The sequence below is a fragment of the Enhydra lutris genome, unplaced genomic scaffold, assembly GCF_002288905.1.
Source record: "Enhydra lutris kenyoni isolate GAN:26980312 unplaced genomic scaffold, ASM228890v2 scaffoldscaffold48, whole genome shotgun sequence".
Lineage (NCBI taxonomy): Eukaryota > Metazoa > Chordata > Mammalia > Carnivora > Mustelidae > Enhydra > Enhydra lutris.
Window position 1 is genome coordinate 14,969,589 of NW_019154132.1, and position 21,049 is coordinate 14,990,637.

The 21,049-nt window shown below is 50.1% G+C and overlaps 1 protein-coding gene across 1 annotated transcript in view; it reads right to left on the bottom strand.

The window, feature by feature from the left end:
• The window catches only part of LOC111156654 (dystrobrevin binding protein 1), a 125,092-nt gene that overhangs the window by 4,287 nt on the left and 99,756 nt on the right, over positions 1–21,049 (bottom strand). Inside the window, exon 8 of the mRNA XM_022517674.1 lies at positions 4,971–5,126. Coding sequence (XP_022373382.1) covers positions 4,971–5,126 — 156 coding nt within the window. The remainder of the gene's footprint in view (positions 1–4,970; positions 5,127–21,049) is intronic.

The following is a 21,049-nucleotide window of genomic DNA, read 5'->3' on the forward strand; positions in this document are numbered from 1 at the left end:
CAAACGGTCAACTTAAAATAGACCAAAACCCAAAAAACCACCACCTGAAAATCCCTAGCACTGGGGAAGAGACCTTCATGAAATATTCCATAGAAAACAACAAAACGAAAAGTTGGGTCTTTGAGAAAACACTTGAAAACAAGTGTTCTTGGTAAGACTCCAAACGAAGGGGTCCACCGCACAAATGAGCAGTTTGAGAGAGGCGGGAGCAAAGCTCGCCCCAGATGCCAGAGACAGACCGCGGACCTCGCTGTGCAAACGTGCTTGAGACGAGCTGGACGGGTGCCATGGAAAATGCGCTAAAATTAGTAAGAAACCGGAAACCTCTATCAAAGGGGAAGAACCGGGAGCTCTTCCCGCAGAGAGAGGGCTGGCGCCCCCGCTCCACCCCAGGCTGGGGGCAGAGGAGTGAGGACAGCCGCGGGGCGTGGTGCTGCTCCCTCCGTGCAGGAACTGAACTCGGGCAGCCCACGTCTGTCCGGGCCTTTTCCCGGGCCTCGGACGCTCACGTTTCTACCGCGGCACGAAGAGCCCAGAAGAGCCCCGGCAACCGCACAGCAGCAAGAGCGCACCAAGGCGCGTAGGGGTGCGGAGGGCTCGGCGGAAGACGGCGCTCCCCGGCCGAGGCCCCGACCCTGTGGCGGGCTGTGGGGTCTGGCCAGCTGCAGGCGTCCGTCTGTCGGCTAGCTGCCGTCCGTCCGCCCCACCCCGCCCCGCCCGCGCGCCCCTCCGCTGAGAGCCGGCGCTGCTGCAGGACGGGGCTGGTAGCGCTGCGGTCCCGGGCGAGCCCCGCGGGAGTACGGTTTGGGACGGGGCGAGGACATGACACCCAGCGGCGGCCGTGGAGGAAGGCTGGGGCCCAGACCCAGGCACCGGAACGGGCTCTTCCCGCGCGACCCACAGAAAGACCAGCCGGCACAGACCGGAGAGCCAAGCGCGAGAGCGGAGCACGGAGCGCTGCGACCGACACGCGGTGGGATGTGCCTGCGACTCGCGCCGCCCGCCCGGCTCCGCTCCTGCGCTGGAGGCGAGGAGTTCCTGCGCCAGACGCAACAGGGCAAACCGTCGCGGTAAAATGGACAAAGCGCATCCCTTTGCTAAATGTGCCTTTATTTAAAGGACACTCTAGGATCGCTAAGCCTCGGGTCAAGGGAAGGTGACTGCCTCAGGTCATCACCAGCAAAGGCCAATGACTACGGACCATCAAGGAAATGCAAATTAAAACTCAAATAAGAGGTCATTTCATACACACTGGCAAAAATTTAAATCTCGCTCTAGCCGGTGTGGACGAAGATGAGGAGTGACAGGCGCGCACACACAGCTAGGGCTGCTGTGAACAGACGTGCGGATTTGGGCAGGTCACTGGCTGAATCCGGGAATAACAAAGATAAGCACATCAAATGACCCCGTAATCACGATCCTACGGCCTAAGGAAGCGGTTCTCAAAGCGGGGGCCCCGAGGCCAGCAGGCTCTAGCGTTCCCTCACCCCAGAGCTGGTCAGAAACGCGAATTCTCAGGCCCCGTCTCTGACCTACTAGATCAGGAACCCCGGGGTGGGGCAGCCCTCTCGGTGACAGGGAGGCCGGGAACTCTCCTCCTGTGGACCAGGACGCATGAGAATGTCCTTAACAGTGCAGTTTTTAAAACTTTTGAGAAAGCACTTGAAACCGGGAAAACCCATTACACCACGAACAGAGTTCCGCATACTCATTCAGTAGATCTGGAAATGATGTAAGACCGAAAAGGAACAATTGAGGCTGAACGGGCCGGTGTGGACAGTGAGCAGGAGGCCTGTGGGGAAGGCTGGTGGCAGAGGGGCCAGGCGGGGCCCTCGGGCAGGGCCTTCGCAGGGGAGGGTGCTGCGTTAGTACTCGAGCTGGGTGCTTAGCACACAGGGGTTTATGTCATTCCTTATACCTCTGGGTATGTTTGGAATATTTCATAACATTTAAAAAATATATATATGAACTAAACGTGGCAAAGTATTAAAATGTTAAATCTGGAAACAGGAGTATGGGACATTTTCAGTTCTTTTCTGGATATTTAAAATACTTCCTAATTCAGTAAGAGCCCATAATGGATCATGGTAAATGTCCAAGTTCTAAATAAAACCCTCATGAGGAGATAAACGCATAAGCTGGTGATTGTGCTTTGAGATACTCCTCCAATCAAGATGGTACCCTAGGGGGACACGAGATGAATTTTAGTTTGGTGCATTTTTATCTGTTCTCTCTTCTCTAACTTTGCTAATCTTACCAGCAGCCCACACATCCCCTCCTCCTCCTTCCCAAGCACTGGGTCCATCCCGGACATCCGCGGGCTGAGTCAGAGCATCTCAGGGCACAGGGGGGCACTCCTGACTCCAGGATTCGACTCTGCTGAGTTCCGGGAGGACCCCCGGGAGCCCGAGATCCACTGCGGGGACGCGCATACAGAGCAGGGCTGCAAGCTGAGCTACTCGCCACCAGCTGCGTCCTCAACATAGCGGCGATAAAGACGCCGGAAGCCGGTCCACACTCAGGTGGCTCCCAGGTCCCCTCACTGCCGTCGTGGCGCTCCACCCTCTGTGGGTTCTCCAGCCTCACCCTGACCCAGGGCAGCCCGAGATCCCTTTACCCTTTACATGGACACTTTTCTGGGTAAAACTTCCCATGCCTTTGTCTTCATTCAAAACCGATGCTTTGGAAAACGTGAAGAATTCAGACGGCTATTTCTGATGAAATACCACGTTCACTATGGACACTTCATCATCTTGACTGATTCTCCCACACGAAACCGCCCCACGTTCATCCCTGGAGACGGCCGCTCCAGGCCACAGGCGCATGGGACCCGCCGGGCTGGGAAGCCCAAGGGGCGGCTCCCGACAGCCCGGCGGAGAGATGCCGGTTATCCGTGAACGTCCGTCCGGCCCTGGCCGCAGCAGAAAGCGGAGAAGCCCAAATCTTCCCATTTTCTTCGTCAGTGCTTTCAAAACCACACAAATTGGCAACATGTGCCCGACTCCATTTTTTTTTTTTTTTAACCTTAAAAAAATGAGCCCAACGCTTCTTTGGAATTTGAAGAAGGCTCTTTTTTAGGTGTTCAAAAACCACAAAACATTTTTTTAGCTGACGTCCGTTCAACAAGTGCTGGCTGAATGTGTCACTGTGCCGCCCAGAGGGCCCCTGTCCCCAGGGGCTCACCGTCAACAGGAGGAGGGACTTCTGAACCTGTCCTGCCACGCCCGCCCGCTCGGCGCACACTCAGGGCTCTGCCCGCTTCATCTTCTCTCTGCTCCTCCGGGCCCACAAATGTGCCGAGCGCGCCCAGGGCCTCGGGGAAGGGCTGCCGAGCAAAGCCGACCGCGGAGAGCTCGCCGTTCCCTTCGCTGTCCCACCTCCTCCAGGCCCTCCTGGTACGGGGGCGGCTGGTGATGCTCATGTCCGTCAGGACGCGCACGTCTCTTATGGGCTGTTTGTAGCCCCCAAATTCCTATGTTGAAGCCCTAACCCCCACTGCGCCGGGGTCTGCTGCGGGGGCCTTTGGGAGGCGAACAGGCCTAGATGCGGTGGGGAGGGCTGGGCCCCCCTCATGATTAGCGCCGTCTGAAAAGACACGCCCGAGGCGGGGGCTCTCTCTGCCGCGTGGGGGTGCGGTGAGATGCGAGCCAGGAAGAGGGCTTGGTCCCTGGGAACCGGGTCTGCCGGCGCCTTCACCTTGGACCTGAGCCTCCAGAACTGGGGGAAATAAACGCCCGCGGTTTAAGGCGGCTGCGTGTGGGGCTCTGTCACAGGGGCTCGCGCTAAGATGGCCGCCTCGTCACCGCAGCCCACCACAGGACCCAAACCCCTGCACCCAACAGGGGCCGCTCACCCCCAGCGCCAAGCACCGGAGCGAGCGAGCAGCGCACTCGCGGGAGACAGGCTGCCCGACTCTTCCAGACACAGACACGTCCGCTCCGTGGCCTGCAACGGGCCAGAGCCAACTCCGGAGAGACGGACACTTGTCTTCAAATCTGTGCGACCCACAGACCGACCGCACGATGCGGCCTTCAGTGCACTCTGAGGCGCTCAGATACTACTTTTCATCTGTTTTCTCTGCAGTGTTTCCCTCCCTGGTTTCTGGTGTCTTTAGCCTCTCCTGGGCAGGGCAGGGGGTGGGCCAGGCCCGAAAGAGGGGAGAACAGTGTGAGGTAACAGGCGCATGTCAGGGTGTGCTGAGGGGCGGGGCAGGCCGGGGAGGCCTGGGGAGAGAACGGAGGCTGAGGGTGGACAGATGGGCGGGGCGTCTCTGGGGTGCCAGGAGGTGCCAGGAGGCAGGTGAGCAGGGACGGCCTGGCCGTCCCTTCTGAGGCCCCCAGGTCTTAGAGGTGGGTTGAGGGACCGCGGCCCTGATGCCTCCACTGCCCAGCTGGTTCCCGGGGAGCCATCGAGATGCAGACAAGCGTAGACATTCGTGCATCTCGATGTACCTCACGTAACACGTATACAGGGAAAGAATCTACGCGTGCAGCTGGGGACCGGTTAGACGCGGCACAGCGCACTTCCTGACGGTGAAGACGCCGCTTTGGCCGCGCGCCCTTTTGAAGAATTTTTGAAAACACGGGGCATGATCGCGTGCGACGCTGAGATAAACACGAAACCAGACACACGCACAGTGTAACAGCAGCTACGTACGCAGCCTGGAAAGAACCACCCGAAAACAGTAACAGAGATTCTTCTGTGCTGTAGAATTAGGGGTAATGTTTGTCTTTTTTACTTTTTAAAAAACACATTTTATGGTTTCTGAGTATCTCCAGCTAAAGCCAGGAACTACCGGAAGACACACAACCCCAAGACAGACGTGGCACGACGCGCCCACCCTGAGTTTTGGGGACTCACACCGGAACGGACCTCTGGGGACTTTACCCCACGCCCGCCCGGGGGACGCAGTGTGACGCCGTCTCCGTGCCCCCAGCGAGGGCCCCGCTGCCCGCGACCCCCCCACTTGCCTCTCCTCTCCGCTATCTGCAGGTAGCCCGTGGACAGGTACTGCTCCATGTCCTGCTGGAAGGCCTCCGCGAAAAACTTCTGCCGCTCCTTCAGCTTCGCTCGCTGGGTGTGCTCCGTCTCCAGGACCTTCTGCGCGTGCTCCGCGTCCAGGTCGGCTGAGGAAACAGAGAACTGCGTCAGGGGCTGAGCAGGGACGGAGGCAGGGAACGGGAACAAATCTGGACCCCCGTGAGCCTGCAAGCTGAGAGGCCGGTGCCTCCTCGGAGCCAGTCTAGGTGCTTCCTCGGGCCAGGGCATCCCGGGCCTTCGCCTGTGCTGTCCCCCCTCCCGGAACGACCTTCCCACCACGTCTCCACCGTGTACGGAACAGCAGCTCATGTGCCAAGACCAGCCTCTCCGTGAGCCCTTCACCTGACTCAGCGGGGACCTGCCGCTCCGTCCTGAGGCCTCCGCGTCATGGCCCTCCAGCTTCTGAAGCTTCTAGCGACAGCCCCGCAGGTGAGACTCGGGCTGCAGAGCCCGCGAGCACTGGGGAGGGACAAGGACGCAGCCGCGGGGGCGCGGGTCCTCTTGGCTTTGCTGCTCACCAGCCACGCAACCTGCCCGACGACCGCGGACTCCCCGGGCTTCATGGGGCCCATCGGGATTTGGGACAGAGAGAGGAACCCCATTGTGACATGCGACTTCAACGGCATAACGTGGAAAGAATGTCGTGACTGAGGGGCCTTCGAGTCCAGGCCGAGCCAGGAAGAGCAGGCGACAGCTGTGAGTCCCACCGGCCCCAGCGGAGGCAGCGACTCACCAGCAGGACCCCTGGCGGCACTGGGTCCGCACTCTCTGGGGCCTCCGTGCTCTCTGGGGCCTCCCCGCCCTTGGTGACCCCATGGAGACATTGCTGACTGTTTTGCAAGGTCACCCGGGTCAGGTGAATACCATCGCTCACCCTGTCCGCGGGCCACGGGGCACGAATCCCCGCGCCCCCTGTGTTTCACGAGGCAGCCCCCAAGATCCCCGGCTCCCCGGGGCTCACACCCTGTGGAACCCCAGATGGCGACCGCATCCGACTTCACTGCCACGATCAGCTTCCGCCCCGCGGGCAGGCCTGTGCCGATCCGGCTCTTCAAGGCCCCCCTGCACTGCTCCCAGAGAAAGGGAAGTGACCAGGGACAGACCCCCAGGCTGGCTGAGAAGCGACGGGGCCAGACGGCAAGGAGCGCAGGCGGGTGTCCAGGGACGGAGAGCAGTACCCAGGGGCCACCAGCATGGAAGCAGGGGCCTTGCGGGAGCTGCGGCTCCGCCAGCACGCTGACGGAGCGCGGAAGCGGGTTCCTCTCCGGACTCCCTGAGCGCAGCCTGCAGTCGGCCTGGGAGGTGCAGAGCCTGGACGGCAGAGCCACAGACGGGGCGCGGAGACGCCTGTGTGGTTCCTTCCACCCACGAAGTGTGTGCTGGGCTCTTAGGCAGCGACGTGGGAATACTCCAGATACACCCGTCCGTCCAGCCCTGGCCAAATCGGACTGGCTGAAGGATCACAGAATGACAACTTGAGTTACTTCCTTTACACAAATATTCTGCAACAACTACCTGGTGGCACACACAATGCTAGAGGCTGAGCTGGGCGGAACAGAACGCTTTGGCTACCTAACCGCTGAGCGAGAAACTGAGGGGCCCGAACACTGGAACAGACACAATTCCCCACAGTTTTCCTCTGGGGAGGGTCCCATCTTTGGGGCGTCAGAACTCCTAACTTAAAAACAAAAACAAAAATGAATCTACTTAAAAAATGGACAGAGAACCTGAAGAAACATTTTTCCAAAGAAGACATACAGATGACCAACAGGTACGTGAAAAGATGCTCCAACATTGCTAATCATCCCAGAAATGCAAATCAAAGCCACAGTGAGAGATCATCTCCCATCTGCTAGATCGACGGCGGTCACTGAGGAGACCAGACGACAGGTGCTGGCGAGGATGCGGAGAATGGGGCGCCCTCACCCGCTTCCCGTGGGAAGGCAAGCTCGTGCAGCCACTGTGGGAGACGGTATGGAGGGTCCTCATTCAAGTTAAAACTAGAACTACCCTACGGTCCAGCACGCTCCCCTCCGGACCACACATCCAAATGACATGAAAACAGCGTGTGGAAAAGGCAGCTGCACCCAAGCATTACTCATGGTCGCCAAGACAGGGGGATAACACAAGTGTCAAGAATGAATGGATGGGGGGGGTGCGTGTCCACACACATACAATGGAATACGGCTCATTCAAAAGGAAGAAGGAAATCCTGCCATCTGTGACACCATGGACAGGCCCCGAGGGCGTTACGCCGGGACAAGTCAGGCAGAGAAAGACAAATACTGCAAACCACTGAGATGTGGGCTCTAAAAAGGCCAAACTCGCAGAGCTGGAAGAGCAGCGTGGTGGTCACCAGAGACCGGGTGGTGCGGGAAATGGGGAGAGTGGGCCAAAGGGCACAACCTTGTAGTTAGAAGAGCTCTCGTGTAAGACACTGTGCTTATAGTCCACAGTGCTCTATCATAAACTTCAAAGTCACTAAGAAACTATATCCTAAATGTTCTCACCACAAAAAAGAAATGACAGTTTTGCAAGGTTATGGCGGCGTTGGCAAATGCTTCAGCGGTAATCACACTGCGAGGTGCTCTTGCCTCGAATCAACACGTACGCCTTAAACGGACACAATGTTATCTGTTGATTATATACCAACAAAAATCCTGAGGGTGTTATCAAGTGACTTTTTTTTTTTTTTTAAAGTAGGCTCCATGCCCAGTGTGGAACTCCCGACCCTGAGATCAAGACGTGAGCTAAGACTGAGAGCTGGATGCCCCAGTGACTGAGCCCCCTCCAGGCACCCCTGGAATGATTTTTTTTTTAAAAGATTTTATTTATTTATTTGACACAGGGGCAGGGGAGAGCAAGCACTTAGCAGGGGAAATAGCAGGCAGAGGGAGAGAGAGAAGCAGGCTCCCTCCAGAGCAAGGAGCCCGATGTGGGGCTCGATCCCAGGACCCTGGGATCATGACCTGAGCCCATGCCAGCCACCTAACCAACTGAGCCACCCAAGTGCCTGCCCCCAGCAGTGATTTTTTAAGATTTTATTTATTGGACACACAGACAGAGATCACAAGTAGGCAGAGAGGCAGGCAGAGAGGGGGGGAAGCAGGCTTCCTGCTGAGCAGAGAGCCCGATGTGGGGCTCGATCCCAGAACCCTAAGATCATGACCTGAGCCGAAGGTAGAGGCTTAACCCACTGAGCAACCCAGGCGCCCCTAAAGCAGTGGTTTTTAATGACAAAAAATACACAGAACTTGCAGTGAACAGTCTACGAGGCCCACTATGCTTCGCCCTCATCAGTCGCCTCACCACCTCCATCCACTGAGAGCCAACACCACATTTCCCAAATGCTGGGAATATCATAATCCTATATGCATGATATACCTTAAAAACTCAGTAATGGAGTTTGTTTTTTTAAAGATTTTTATTCACAAATTAAGAGATTATTATTTATCTTGGAAGTAAGAGAGAGCATGAGTGGGGTGAGGGGCAGAGGCAGAAGCGGGCTCCCACTGAGCAGGGAGCCCGATGTGGGGCTTGATCCCAGGACCCTGGGATCATGTCCTGAGCCGAAGCCAGACACTTAACTGACCAAGCCTCCCAGGCACCCCAATGGGGTATGGTTTTAATCCCAAATCAGTTACAGTCTCCAGGACTTAGAATATTCTGGGCATTCTTCTTGTATTCTATCCTACATCCAAGCAAGGAATAGAAACTAGCATTAACTAAGCAACACCAACAGAAAGGAAACCTTCCCGACTTCATATAATTACAGGTATTGGCCCTACGACGTGTCACTGTTCACACTTTAATAATCACTGTGGCATTCTCTGTGTTTCCACGTCCTCATCTCATAGGTCCGTTTACAGGGAGCCGGTGTGGAAGGAGCGCAGGTCTGGACTCAGTCCAGGTCAGGTGCGCAGACATCCCTGAGGCTACTTCCTGCAGACCCTGCAGGTTCCCTTGCCCGCACCTCTCTCCATTTTTCTGCTCAGGGTGCTCTTGGGAGTCAACCAACGGGTGACGGACATCAGTGTATCAATGCTCCAGCGTCCCATGCTTTGGACGGGCGGCTCCAGGAAGCATTCTGACCACTTCTCGGAGATCCTGGGGGAACTGCAGCCCCTTGGCTCTGCTGTCCACTTGCATAAGGCTTCCCTGTCTTGGCTTTTCCTCCGAGCTCACGCTCTGCGTCCTCACTCCTGCTCTCCGGGATCGCCTCCCACACAAACGACCAGGCCCCGCTTCCTGAGAAACCCACGCTAGCCCATCCAGGACGAGCTGTCATGTAACTCTCTGCGCGTCCACGTCCTCCTCCGTACGAGGAAGGTAAAAACACTTACTCGGTAAGGGGTTGGCAGGACTCAGTGAGGGAAGGGATGGGAATCACCAGGCGCACAGCACCAACCAACAGTGACTCCTCCTACCAGTGCCATTTGAGACAGCGGCCTCTAGAGCAGGAATAGTATGAAAAGGACACCTGAGCCATCACGCCGCGCCAGGACGTGTGCGACACTGAGAATCACACCAGCCCTCTCAGCCCCACTCGGGCACTTGGGCATCAGTCCCCTTCCAGGGGCCTTACTAGGTGTGCACGGGACTGAGTGGACTCGAAGAGGGGAGTGAGGGGACTAAGGAGGATGTGTTTTCGTTTGTGTCACTACAGCCGCCAACACCTCTGCCCAAACACCTCCTGGCTGCCGCGTGCGTTGGAGTAGGTCAACCCGGACAGATGAGAGATGTTCCAGATGCTTCAAGCAAAGTTAAATTCATCTTAAAAAAAATAATTCCAGGGGCGCCTGGGTGGCTCAGTGGGTTAAGCCTCTGCCTTCGGCTCAGGTCATGATCCCGGGATACTGGGATGGAGCCCCGCATCGGGCTCTCTGCTCAGCAGGAAGCCTGCTTCCCCCCCCCTCTCTGCCTGCCTCTCTGCCTACCTGTGATCTGTCAAATGAATAAACTCTTTAAATAAATAAATAAATAAATAAATAAAAATTCCAGAATAAGCAGCTTAGAAACAGAGATCAATGTAGAAATCATCAAAGGGGTTTTCACTAAAGAACACCTTGTGTTAATCGAATTAAGACTTTCTATAGACAGTTGTACAAGCTTGAAAACGTTCATTCTTCTCAACACTTCTGCTTCAGAAGTGCAATTCTCTCCTGCTTCTGAATTCTAAGTCCTATGGGTTTTTTTTTTAAGATTTTATTTATTTATTCATGAGAGACAGAGAGATGGGCAGAGGGAGAAGCAGGCTTCCCACTAAGCAGGGAGCCCGATGCTGAGCTTGATCTCAGGACTCTCGGACCATGACCTGAGCCGAAGGCAGATACCGAACGAGTGGACGGCCAGTCCTATGGTTTTTTTATCTTAGGTTTTCTATATTGGAATGAAATCCAATCACATGTCATCCCTCACAAAAGGAGGGGTAGATCACGGAATTTAAAATGCCTTAAAAAAGAGAAGATCACTGTTTTTGGTTTTCAAGCATGTGACGCAGTCGGTCTGGAAATACTGGCGACCGCCCGATGTCGGCTTGTCCCTGACTTCCGAGCTGATCGCGTGGTGACAGTCGCTGTGGTGACAGTCGCTGAGCAGCACGGCCACCCGAACCAGCTCTGCGGTCAGGGGGACGATGAAAAAGCACAGGGCGGATGGCAGACACCGCCGAGTGGCTCAGCCATGCAGAAGCTGCACCGCGGCCTGGGGCCTGAGCAAGAAGGTTCTAGGGCCTCGGACGGCCCCACGGTCAGCCAGCTCTCGCCCCCGGACAGCCGCATCTGGGGTGCTGCCACCGTGGGAGGCTGGCTGCGGGAGGATTTCAGAGCTAGGGGTTTCACAGCATCTAGATTTTAGAATGTGGGAAAATCTTAAATTTTCTACAAGGAAAAATGACCCCTTATTCGTGCTTGAGAGGTCATTCATTATACTGGGAAAAGACAAATACAAAGATTTTAAAAAGAGCTTCAACATACGACCTTAAGGTTAAAAAGAAAAAAAAGAACGATGCATGCACAAGCAGCACTAGCTCTCCCGCCGGAAGGCCGGAGCGGTCACCAGCACGTCACCAGCCAGGTCTGCGCCCCCACGGTCGGCCCCGCTTCCTGTGACTGCCACGTCCCCTCCAGATGACACTTTCTCACAACAACAAACTGGTATCAGCAATTCTCAACTGCAGGTTTCGTTGGGCCGTAAGAATTGGAGGCAGGTGTGTATGTGAATCCACTGAGCTCCTTCCTGGACTGTGTCAAACTCCTCCCCGCCTGCGCCTGCGCACAGAGCTGGGGGCACTGATAGACGACAGGTGTGGAGGGCTGAAAGGGCCCCCGAGCCTGCAGGGAGCCAAGAAAGGGACAATGTAAGGAAAACAGGTGAAACCTTTCGGGTAGAGTTGACCATAATCTCGTGAATCCCAAAATGTTAGAAGAGAAACAGGGAAATTTCTTAAGTATGAGAGTTAAGAAAAATGCTGGTAATCTCCTTATATCATTTAAATATCGAGAACATTTTTCATTCGAGCTAAATAACCAAGAATAAAAATAAATTTAAAATCTAGAAGATATTTACAATTCAGATGTTTTTAGACGGTTAGAGTGTAAGAATTCTGTGATAGTCAAGTACATGTGACAGGATCCAGGCAGATCACGTGACCTCTCTGTACATTTCTAAACACAATCAGGTAAGCGGGGGTGCCTGTGGGGCTCAGTTGGTTAAGCCTCTGACTCAATCTCAGCTCACATCTTGATCTCAGGGTCATCAGTTCAAGTCCCACACTGGGCTCCACGATGGGTGTGGAGGCTACTGGTTTTTTTTTTTTTTTTTTTTTTTAAGGTAAACAAATCCCTTTCCTGATGGTTTTTAATTAGAAACTTAAGGGCTGACAGACTGTCAAACCACACAACCACTAAAAGACCATACTAAATTCTATCTGTATGACAGAATTTAAACTCTGGGACTAATGTTTTTCATGCTTCTAATTATTTGCATTTAATTAATAGGTCTTTGTGGGTGCATGAATCATGCATGTACATTGTGGAAAATTTTTAAATTTTTAAAAAGCACAAATAATAAGGTAAAAATCTCTCTTAAGTAACAATGAAGAGGTGACCACTGCTGGCATCTGGCATACATGCATCAGATTTTCTTTTGTCCTATTAGGTTGAACTGTACAAAACTGCAACGTCTAATCCCCCACCCCCCTTTTTCTCTCCGGTGCCACTAACATAGTTGTTGAACTCTGTACTTTTAAGTAGTAAGTTCATGAGATGCTGTCAAGAACAGGGTATAGAGGGCGGCCCCACGCACCCCCCCCCACCAAACCTCCACCAATGCGAACATCTTAGTTAATTATGGTGTAACATCAAAACCAAAATAAATGACACTGGTACAACCCCCAGAAGTCATTCCAATTTCATCATTCACTCCCTTGAGTGTGTGAGCATGTGCGTGTGGGGGGAGCTCTATGCAGTCTTATCCCACGTACAGTCTTACACAACAAACCACAATCAAGACACCCAGCTGTGCCAACCCCCCAAGGCCCCCTCATGTTACCTCCTGTGACCATACCCTTCCTCCCCAACCAGGAATCTGGTCTCCAAATCTATTAATTATGTTATTTCACAAATGTTACAGAATGGAATTATGCAGTATATATCCTTTTGGGACTGGCCTTTTTTCACTCAGCATAATTTCCTCGAGGTTCATCCCAGCTGGTGCACATGCGGATAATTTGTTTTTATTGCTGAGTCCACGGTCTGGATGTACCACAGCTTAACCGTTCACTCATGGAAGGACAGCTGAGTTGTTTCCAAATTGGACTACTACAATAAAGCTGCTATGAACATTTGTGTACCAGTTCTTGGATGAAAATAGGTAATTTCTGAGATTAATGCCCAAGAACACAATTGCTGGGTCATAAGGTACGTGCCCGTTTTTTGTTTTTTTTTTTTTTTTTTTTTTTTTTTAGTTTCGAAAGAAACTGCCAAACTCTCTTCCGTAGTGGCTGCTCTACATTCTAGCCCCGCCATCAGTGTATCCGTGACCTCGCCAGCACGGAGAGACCTTCCAACTGTAATGCAGGAAATCTGTCCTTTCCTCCTCCTTCTCCTCAGAGTTTGTGTCTATTAGAAATAACTCTGGGCTTCCTCTTATTTTCAATAATTCCTATTTTTCTAAAGGTACTTTTAGTTCCCTGAGATATTTCTTCCCTCTGTCCCCCCACTTTACTTTTCATTTGGACTTAATAAATATTTAATTTTGGAAAAATTCTGTTCAGAAACTCAGGACTCAGATGAAGGCAAAATATACAAGATTTCTCTCCAGTGTTAAAACCCAGGTAGTTCTTCTGTTTTTGTTTTTACTAGTTAGCAGTAAATTAGTTTTCAAAATAAGGTATACTCATACTAGCTTATAAGTTTTCAAAATAAGGCATACTCAACCATGTTTAAAGTCTGCCAACCTCCTGCCCCAACCTTAAAAAAAAGTGAATACAGATTGTCTTAACTAGATCAAAAACAGACTTTTAAACTAATGGTTTCCTGGAACTGGGGTTTTTATATGTCCATTTTAAAAATCTCAAATTCTGCACCGGACATTTCTACAGTTTCTAACAGTTTTCTTCTAGCCTTCATCAACAATTAGTTGTTGAGACAGACTTGGAAGTATTGTAAACCATACGTTATTTCTACGAAAACTATAAAGTAGTAAAGAGCCCTTATTCCTCAGGATTGGTATTTTTAAGAAGATTTTCTGCGCACGGAGAGTTACCGAAATTTTTCAAGAAAGTTAAATGACTTTTTAAGGGAATTTTTCCTTACCTCTGACACACACCTGCGTGTGCGCAAACACACACACACACACACACTCCCCTTATACACATTTATAGGGAACCATAATTTTTTTCACATGCAATTAAGAAAGGATGTTCCTTACCTACAGTACGGTAGCGTTGCAAAATGGCAGGTTTTGCAGACAGAATAACTAACTTTCGGACAACAAAGCGCTCCTTGCAAGCCCTGAGAAGGCTTTCCAAAGCTCGGTCCTCCAGGATAGCTCCTAGAGCAGCTGTTTCCTAAACTTATGTCACCGGAAACAAACACAAGTCCACTATCTAAACTTCTGGCACATTTTACAATTTCTACCAACCGCCCTGAAGGAAATGACCACTTTCCAGAGTATGAGTAAAGCAGAGAGTTTTGTGTGCACAAGGTCTGCTGAAAACTGTGGGGCAGAAACGCTCAGAAAAGACAGCTTGCTGTCCTTTGAGGGAGGGACAAGGCACTCAGAAGCCGCCCCCAACCCCAGTGCAGCCGTGAGCCTCTGAGCCCCACCATTCACCCCTCCAGGCCCGGGGCTTCCTGTCAGTGAAAATGGGGGTGGGGGGGCAGGGTTCAATGACTTCCATAAGGAGGTTACATCCAATTCTAATACCATGCTTCTATTTTTACTTGCAAAATGGTGACTGGGGCAGGAAGAGGAAATCCTAAATCCTGTGTCCTTTTTGGTAAAATTATATGAAAGCCAGATTAGCAGTAGGAAATGTGGACCTTTTCAATTAGACAGTGACATGTCGAGAAAATTATCTTCAACTAGTAACAAAAACCTGGTGGTATTTCTGCATTCATTTTCCTGCTTAAACAATGATTAGAACCCAGAAGCTTCAGATTAATGGACAAGTGAGCAGTGCAGTCTGCGGCCAGAGGCTCTGTGAGTTATTAACCTGTCGGGACAGAAACACGCTGGGGTTGGGGGGGAGGCTGCCAGGAGAGCTTTGTGGCCTGAATATGAGCGCAGGGAGCACCCAGCCTGTGGCATTTCCTGCAGGGGATCAACAAAGGACCTGATGGCCAAGATGAGTCACCATTCAAGGCAGTGGTTCAATGCCATTTGAAAGTGCTATCATTCTGGGATACGTTGACAAAAGATACCTTTTACACAAACAGTACATAAAAATGATAAAATATCAAGCCTATCTCATGATATCCTAGTCCTTGGATGATTTCCAATTTTTTTCTTATTCCCAGAAGACTGGGAAAAAAAAAACCAAGCCCCAGTCTCGAAGCTTTGTGTTATAAATATTTGGACAAGAGCTTGATTACGTAGAATTTTTAAGTCAGATCTGACACTTTTCTGAATTTTACTTAGGGTACTGACCTACTTAATAAAAATTATTGGGGTGGGGGCACATTAGATCTTTAGAGGAACCCTTTCCAATTCCAAAGGTATTTTTCTGTTACTACAGGAAAGACCATAAAAAGTATAAACCAGCTGCTTACATCTAAATGTGGAAATCAGCTATTCCAGAGCTCATTCACATGGGTTACGGAGATGGTAGGCCAGGGGTTCTCAACCTTTCATGGCATCAAAATCAACTTGAGGGCTGGTGAACACAGAGATTGCTGGGCCCCGTGCCTGGAGTTTCTCATTCAGTAACTGCTGGGCCAGAGAATGTGCATTTCTAACCAATTCCCACAGGATGCTGACGCTGCCGGTCTCAGGACCAGACTTTGGGAACCACTGCTCTAGGTGAACTGTATCTGTTCTTCCACTTCGTTCAAATTCTTACTTTGTGCAAATATTTATACAATGGAAAAAAAAATACATGACGGGGAAGCTGCCACACTTCAGGAAAATGACAGAAACGTCATCTCCTTGATGCTTTTCAAACTCTCTGGTGTATCATCTAAAAAGGAAAATCTCCAGCAGCAAGTGAAATGCAGAATCATAAACCAGAGTGACCTATGGTCATCTTTACTGGTGAGAGACAAGTATTTTCAGGGCAGGAGTCCCTCTGGAGCAGCTCAATCTTATTCTGTGGAATCCCTTTCCAGCCCCTGCTCAGTGGCCTGGTGGCTTCATACAGCAAGAAACAAAAATGTGACCAGATCCCGTCAGTCCGTCAGTCTCCTGGATTTCTGCCTACAAAGGCCGGTGCAAGTGAGTCTCTCCCCACCCCCCTTTCCCTTTCCTAAATTTGGATTAGCAGAAGAAAGTATTTGTGGACCTGGATCCTTGGGTATAGCAACTTCAGTAAAGATGCATTGTAAGTACCCTTAGTTTCTATTGACCCGTTTCCTCCCAGAGACGGTCACGGGCTCTATCCGCCATGTTGTCTGTCACGAGGAGGAGAAGCACAGGGCCCGATGCAGGCACAGGCTCTGTGCCTGCTGTCCTAGCTGGTGTCACAGACTGGGCAGTTCACAGCTCTCACCAGCCTGGCACCTGTTCAGACAAACACTGCCAGGAGGTAAAGGCCTTTGCTAAGGGACATCTTCGGCACCAAGGCCGTGTAACTAGCAGGCAGCACTCGAGCACTTGAATGCTCTTAGAGAGCTGACCACCTAATGCAAAATCAGTGCGACAGAATAAGTTGGTTACAAAATAGGTTTTTGTCACACTAGGTCACCAAGCAACCTAGAGAAAATTTCTGTGCAATGAGGTACACGGTAAAATACCACACGATCTCTGACCCAGTGGCATATCCCTCTTACGAATCGGTACTGGCTCCGGGAGACCCAAGGCTTAGCTAAAGCTCTTGGTGTGTATACAAGAAAACTGGCTGCAGTTTTCCTTTTGTTGTGTTCTGTGTCTTCAGAGCTTGGCTTCACCACTAGTGAGAACATTCACTCAGGTCTCTGCCGACCAGAGACGCGGGTACCAGTGTGGTTCAGCCAAACAGCAGCTGAGCAGCAGCAGCATTCTATCTGTCTGTCTGCTCTAAGGGGAACCTGTCATAAGGGGTCCCGGTCCACAAGGGGCCTTTGCGGTCTCAACCTTCACTGTCACTAATTAGGCTGGCAGAAATGTGGATTGCACCTCATCTGTGGCTAGATCCTTCTCAAGCTAATGCTTTGGCTGTTGGACATCTTTTCTGGCCCCATGCAAATCTTAGGATTATCTGTTGTAGCTCTATGAAAAATGCCATTAGCGTTTCATAAGGATCACAATGAATCTTTAGATGGCCTCGGGTAGTATGACCATTTAACAGTATTAATTCTCCCAATCCATGAATATGGTATACCTCTCGATCTATTTGTGTCATCTTCAATTTCTTTCATTAATGTCTTATAGTTTTCAGAGTACAGGTTTTTCACCTCCTTGGTTAAATTTATCTCTAGGCATCTTATTCTTTTTGATGCCATTGTAAATAGGACTGTTGTCTTAATTTCTCGTTCTCATGTAGAGAAATGCAACAGATTTATATATATTAATGTTGTACACTACAACTTGACTGAATTCTTTTATTAGTTCTAAAAATTTTTTGATGGAGTAGAGTATGTTTTTGCAGCACTTAATCCATTTACATTTAAAGTAATTACTAACAGGTATGTGCTTACAGCCATTTTGTTGATTGTGTTCTGGTTGTTTCTGTACTTCCTCTCTTGCTCTCTTCCCTTGTGACTCGGTGATTTTCCTTAGTGTTGTGTTGTACTCCTTTCATTTTATTTTTGTGTATCTATTATAGGTATTTGGTTTGTGGTTCATGAGATTCCTGTATAACATCCTATGTACACAGGCTATTTTAAGTTGATGGTCATTTAAGTTTTGACACAGTCTAAAATGACTACATTCCCTCCCTGCTTCCCCAGCTGATGTTTTAAGTTTTGGAGATATTTTACATCTTATTTTGTGAATTGATGATTTTATTACTTTTGTCTCTTAACAGTCATACTAGTTATGTAGGTGGTTGATCTTTACCTTTACTATATGTTCACCATTACCAGTGAGAATTTTTCTTTTATAATATTCTTATTTCTAATGATGGCCATTTCTTCTCTATTTTAAAAAGGCCCATTTTGCACCCACTCTGGAAAACAGAGATTCTGCAAAAGTTAAAAATAGAACTATTCTATGATCCAGGGACCACACTACTAGGTATTTACCCAAATAATACAAAAATATGAATTCGAAAGGATACATGCACCCTGAAGTATATATAACCGCATTCTCTACAATAGTCAAATTACGGAAACAGCCCAAGTGTCCTAAACCGATGAATAAAGAAGAGATGGTACATATATAAAACACACACACACACTCACACACAACATGGAATATTACTCAGCCACATAAAAGAATGAACTCTTGCCATTTGCAACAACATGGATGGAGCTAGAGAACATTAGCTTAAGTAAAATAAGTCAGAAAAAGGCAAAGATCATATGATTTCACGCATATGTGGAATTTAAGAAACAAAGAGCAGGGGCACCTAGATGGCTCAGTCAGTTAAGTGTCTGCCTTTGGCTCAGGTTGTGATCCCCAGGTCCTGGGATTGAGTCTCATGTTGGATTCCCTGGTCAACAGGGAACCTGTTTCTCCCTCTCCCCACTGCTCCCCTTGTTTGTGCGTCAAATAAATAAATAGAATCTTAAAAAAAAAAAAAAAAGAGCAAAGGGGGAAAAAAAAGAGAGAGAGAGAGGCAAACCAAGAAACAGATTCTGAACTATAAACCAAACTGATGGTCACCAGAAGGGAGGTGGGTGGGGGAATATGCTGAAAAGATGACATGTATTAAGGAGCACCCTTGTGATGAGCACTGGGTGATGTAGGGAAGTGCTGATCACTATATGGTACACCTAAAACTGATATTACACTGGATGTTCACTAAGTGAAATTTAAATAAAAACTTTAAAAAAATGAAGAAGTCCCTTTAATTTTCTTGCAAGGCCACTTAGTGGTGATGAAGTCCTTCATGTCTTGCTTCTCTGGGAAACCCCTATCTCTCCTGAGTGGAGAGTGGTAACTGAGTGGTAACCTTGACAGGTAGAGTATCTTGGCTCTAAGTGCTTTCTTTCAGCACTCTGAATATATGATGCCATTCCCTTCAGGCCTGCAAAGTTTCTGCTGGACATCAGCTGACCATCTTATGGGGTTGTGGGGAGATTCCTGGTATACAACCAATTGTTTTTCTCTTATAGTTTTTTTTTTTTTTTTAAAGTAGGCTCCACGCTCAGCGTGGGGCTTGAATTCACAACCCTGAGATCAAGACCTGAGCTGAGATCAAGAGTTGGAGGCTTAACCAGCTGAGCCACCCAGGTGCCCCTCTCCTATTGCTTTTAAGATTGTTTTTTACTTTTGACATTTTGATTATGTCTTCCTATGAGTCTCTTTGGCTTCATCTTATTTGGAATTCTCTGTACTTCCTGGGCTTGAGTGTCTGTTTCCTTCACCAGGATAGGAAAGGGTTCAGCCATTACTTCTTCAGATAGGTTTTCTGTGCCTTTCTCTCTTTCTCTTCTCCCTCTGGGACCTCTATAATATAAATGTTACTATGCTTGATGCTGTCCCAGAGGCCTCTTAAACCTTCCTCATCTTTTTGATTCTTCTTACTTTTTGCTGTTCCAGTTGGTTGATTTCCACTGCCTTGTCTTCCACATCACTGACCTGTTCTTCCGCATCATCTGCTCTGCTGTAGAGCACCCTCGTGTAATTTTCATTTCAGTTACTGTATGTATTCTTTGGCTCTGGATGGTACTTTTTAAAGTTTTTTACTTCTTTGCTGAAGTTTGCGTTGTGTTCATCCATTCTTCTCCTGAGTTTGATGAGCAACTTTATGACCATTACTTTGAATTCTTTACTCGGTACGTTGTTGATCTGTCTCCTTTACCTCTTTTTCTGAGGTTTAGCTGTGTTCATTTGGAATATATTCCTCTGTCTTCCTCCTTTTGCCTCTCTGCACTTGTTTCTATATCTTAGGTGTGTCAGTTAAGTCTCTCAGTCTAGAAGGATGGCTTCATGTAGGTGTCTTCTGAAGCCCAGCAGTGCAAACTTCCCCCAGTTACCTGCACCCCTGGGTGCTCCAGGTGTGTCGTCTGTGTGGGCTGCATGTGCCCACCTACTGTGGTCGGGCTACAGTCAGTGTGGATCTGCTGGTGTGCATGCTTCCCCCGGCAGAGCTGTCTGCAAGGCCTGGGCGAGCTGGTGTGTGGACTTGGTCCTCGGTGCAGCTCTGCAAGGTCTGCTGCAACTGCTGTAAACATTCTAGTGTGTGGGGGCTGGTCCCCTGGGGTGGGGGCTGATGGGGGGACACCAGTCTTGGACTAGGCTACCTGCTGGGTGTGGTGGTGTCAGGGGCCATTGGGAGGGGCACTGGTGGTGGCTGAGGCCACCCACTGGGTGTGGCAGGCCAGGAATTCCTTGAGAGGGACACTGGCCAGGGTGGGCAGGTTGGGAAGGGCAAGTCCACAGGGGAGCCCCAGGGCAGGGCAAGCAGTACTAGCACGGTAGATGGAGGGTGTCAGAAACGGTGCCCACGAGCACCCAGCCAGCCACATAGAAGATTAGTGAAAAAAATAAAGGCACCTACCAGTACTTCCACCCCTAGAGAAAGTTCCAAAGATCCCTGCCCCTCCTGCACATGCTCTAAACTAGTCAGTGACTCTCCTTCATGTGGAACCAAGGCGAATTTCAAAGAGCTGCCTCCGAGCTGGGCTGGAGAAGGAGCTAGGCTACACCTGCGGCCTTTAGCAGTAACGTCTGTTTCCCACAGGTCTGCGTCTCTCCCAGAGTTAAGCGCGCTGGTTTTCAAAGCCAGACGTTGTGTGGGCTTGTCTTCCTGGCCGTGTGGGTAGGTCCGGTGTGGGGCCGGGACCCTCCAGTCCTCAGGGAGGGCCTCTGGGGTTGTGACAGCCCTCCTGCTTGTGGGTCCTGGGATCAAGCCCCGCATCGGGCTCTCTGCTCAACAGGGAGCCTGCTTCCTCCTCCCTCTCTGTCTGCCTCTCTGCCTGCTTGTGATCTCTGTCTGTCAAATAAAATCTTTAAAAAGGAAAAAAAAAAAGAATTCAGTAGCACTTTCTTTTTTTGAGAGAGAAAGCACGTAAATTGGAAAATATTTCATGCCTCATGGCATACCCATAATCCCAAATGGAAGATGTTAGGGTTAGGACAGGAAGTGAGGGGAATGAAAAAGACATAAGAAATCAACTATCGGACCTGTGAGCCTTTTTCTAAAGGAACCCACATGGGTTGTTTTTTTTTAAGATTTTATTTATTTATTTATTTATTTGACAGA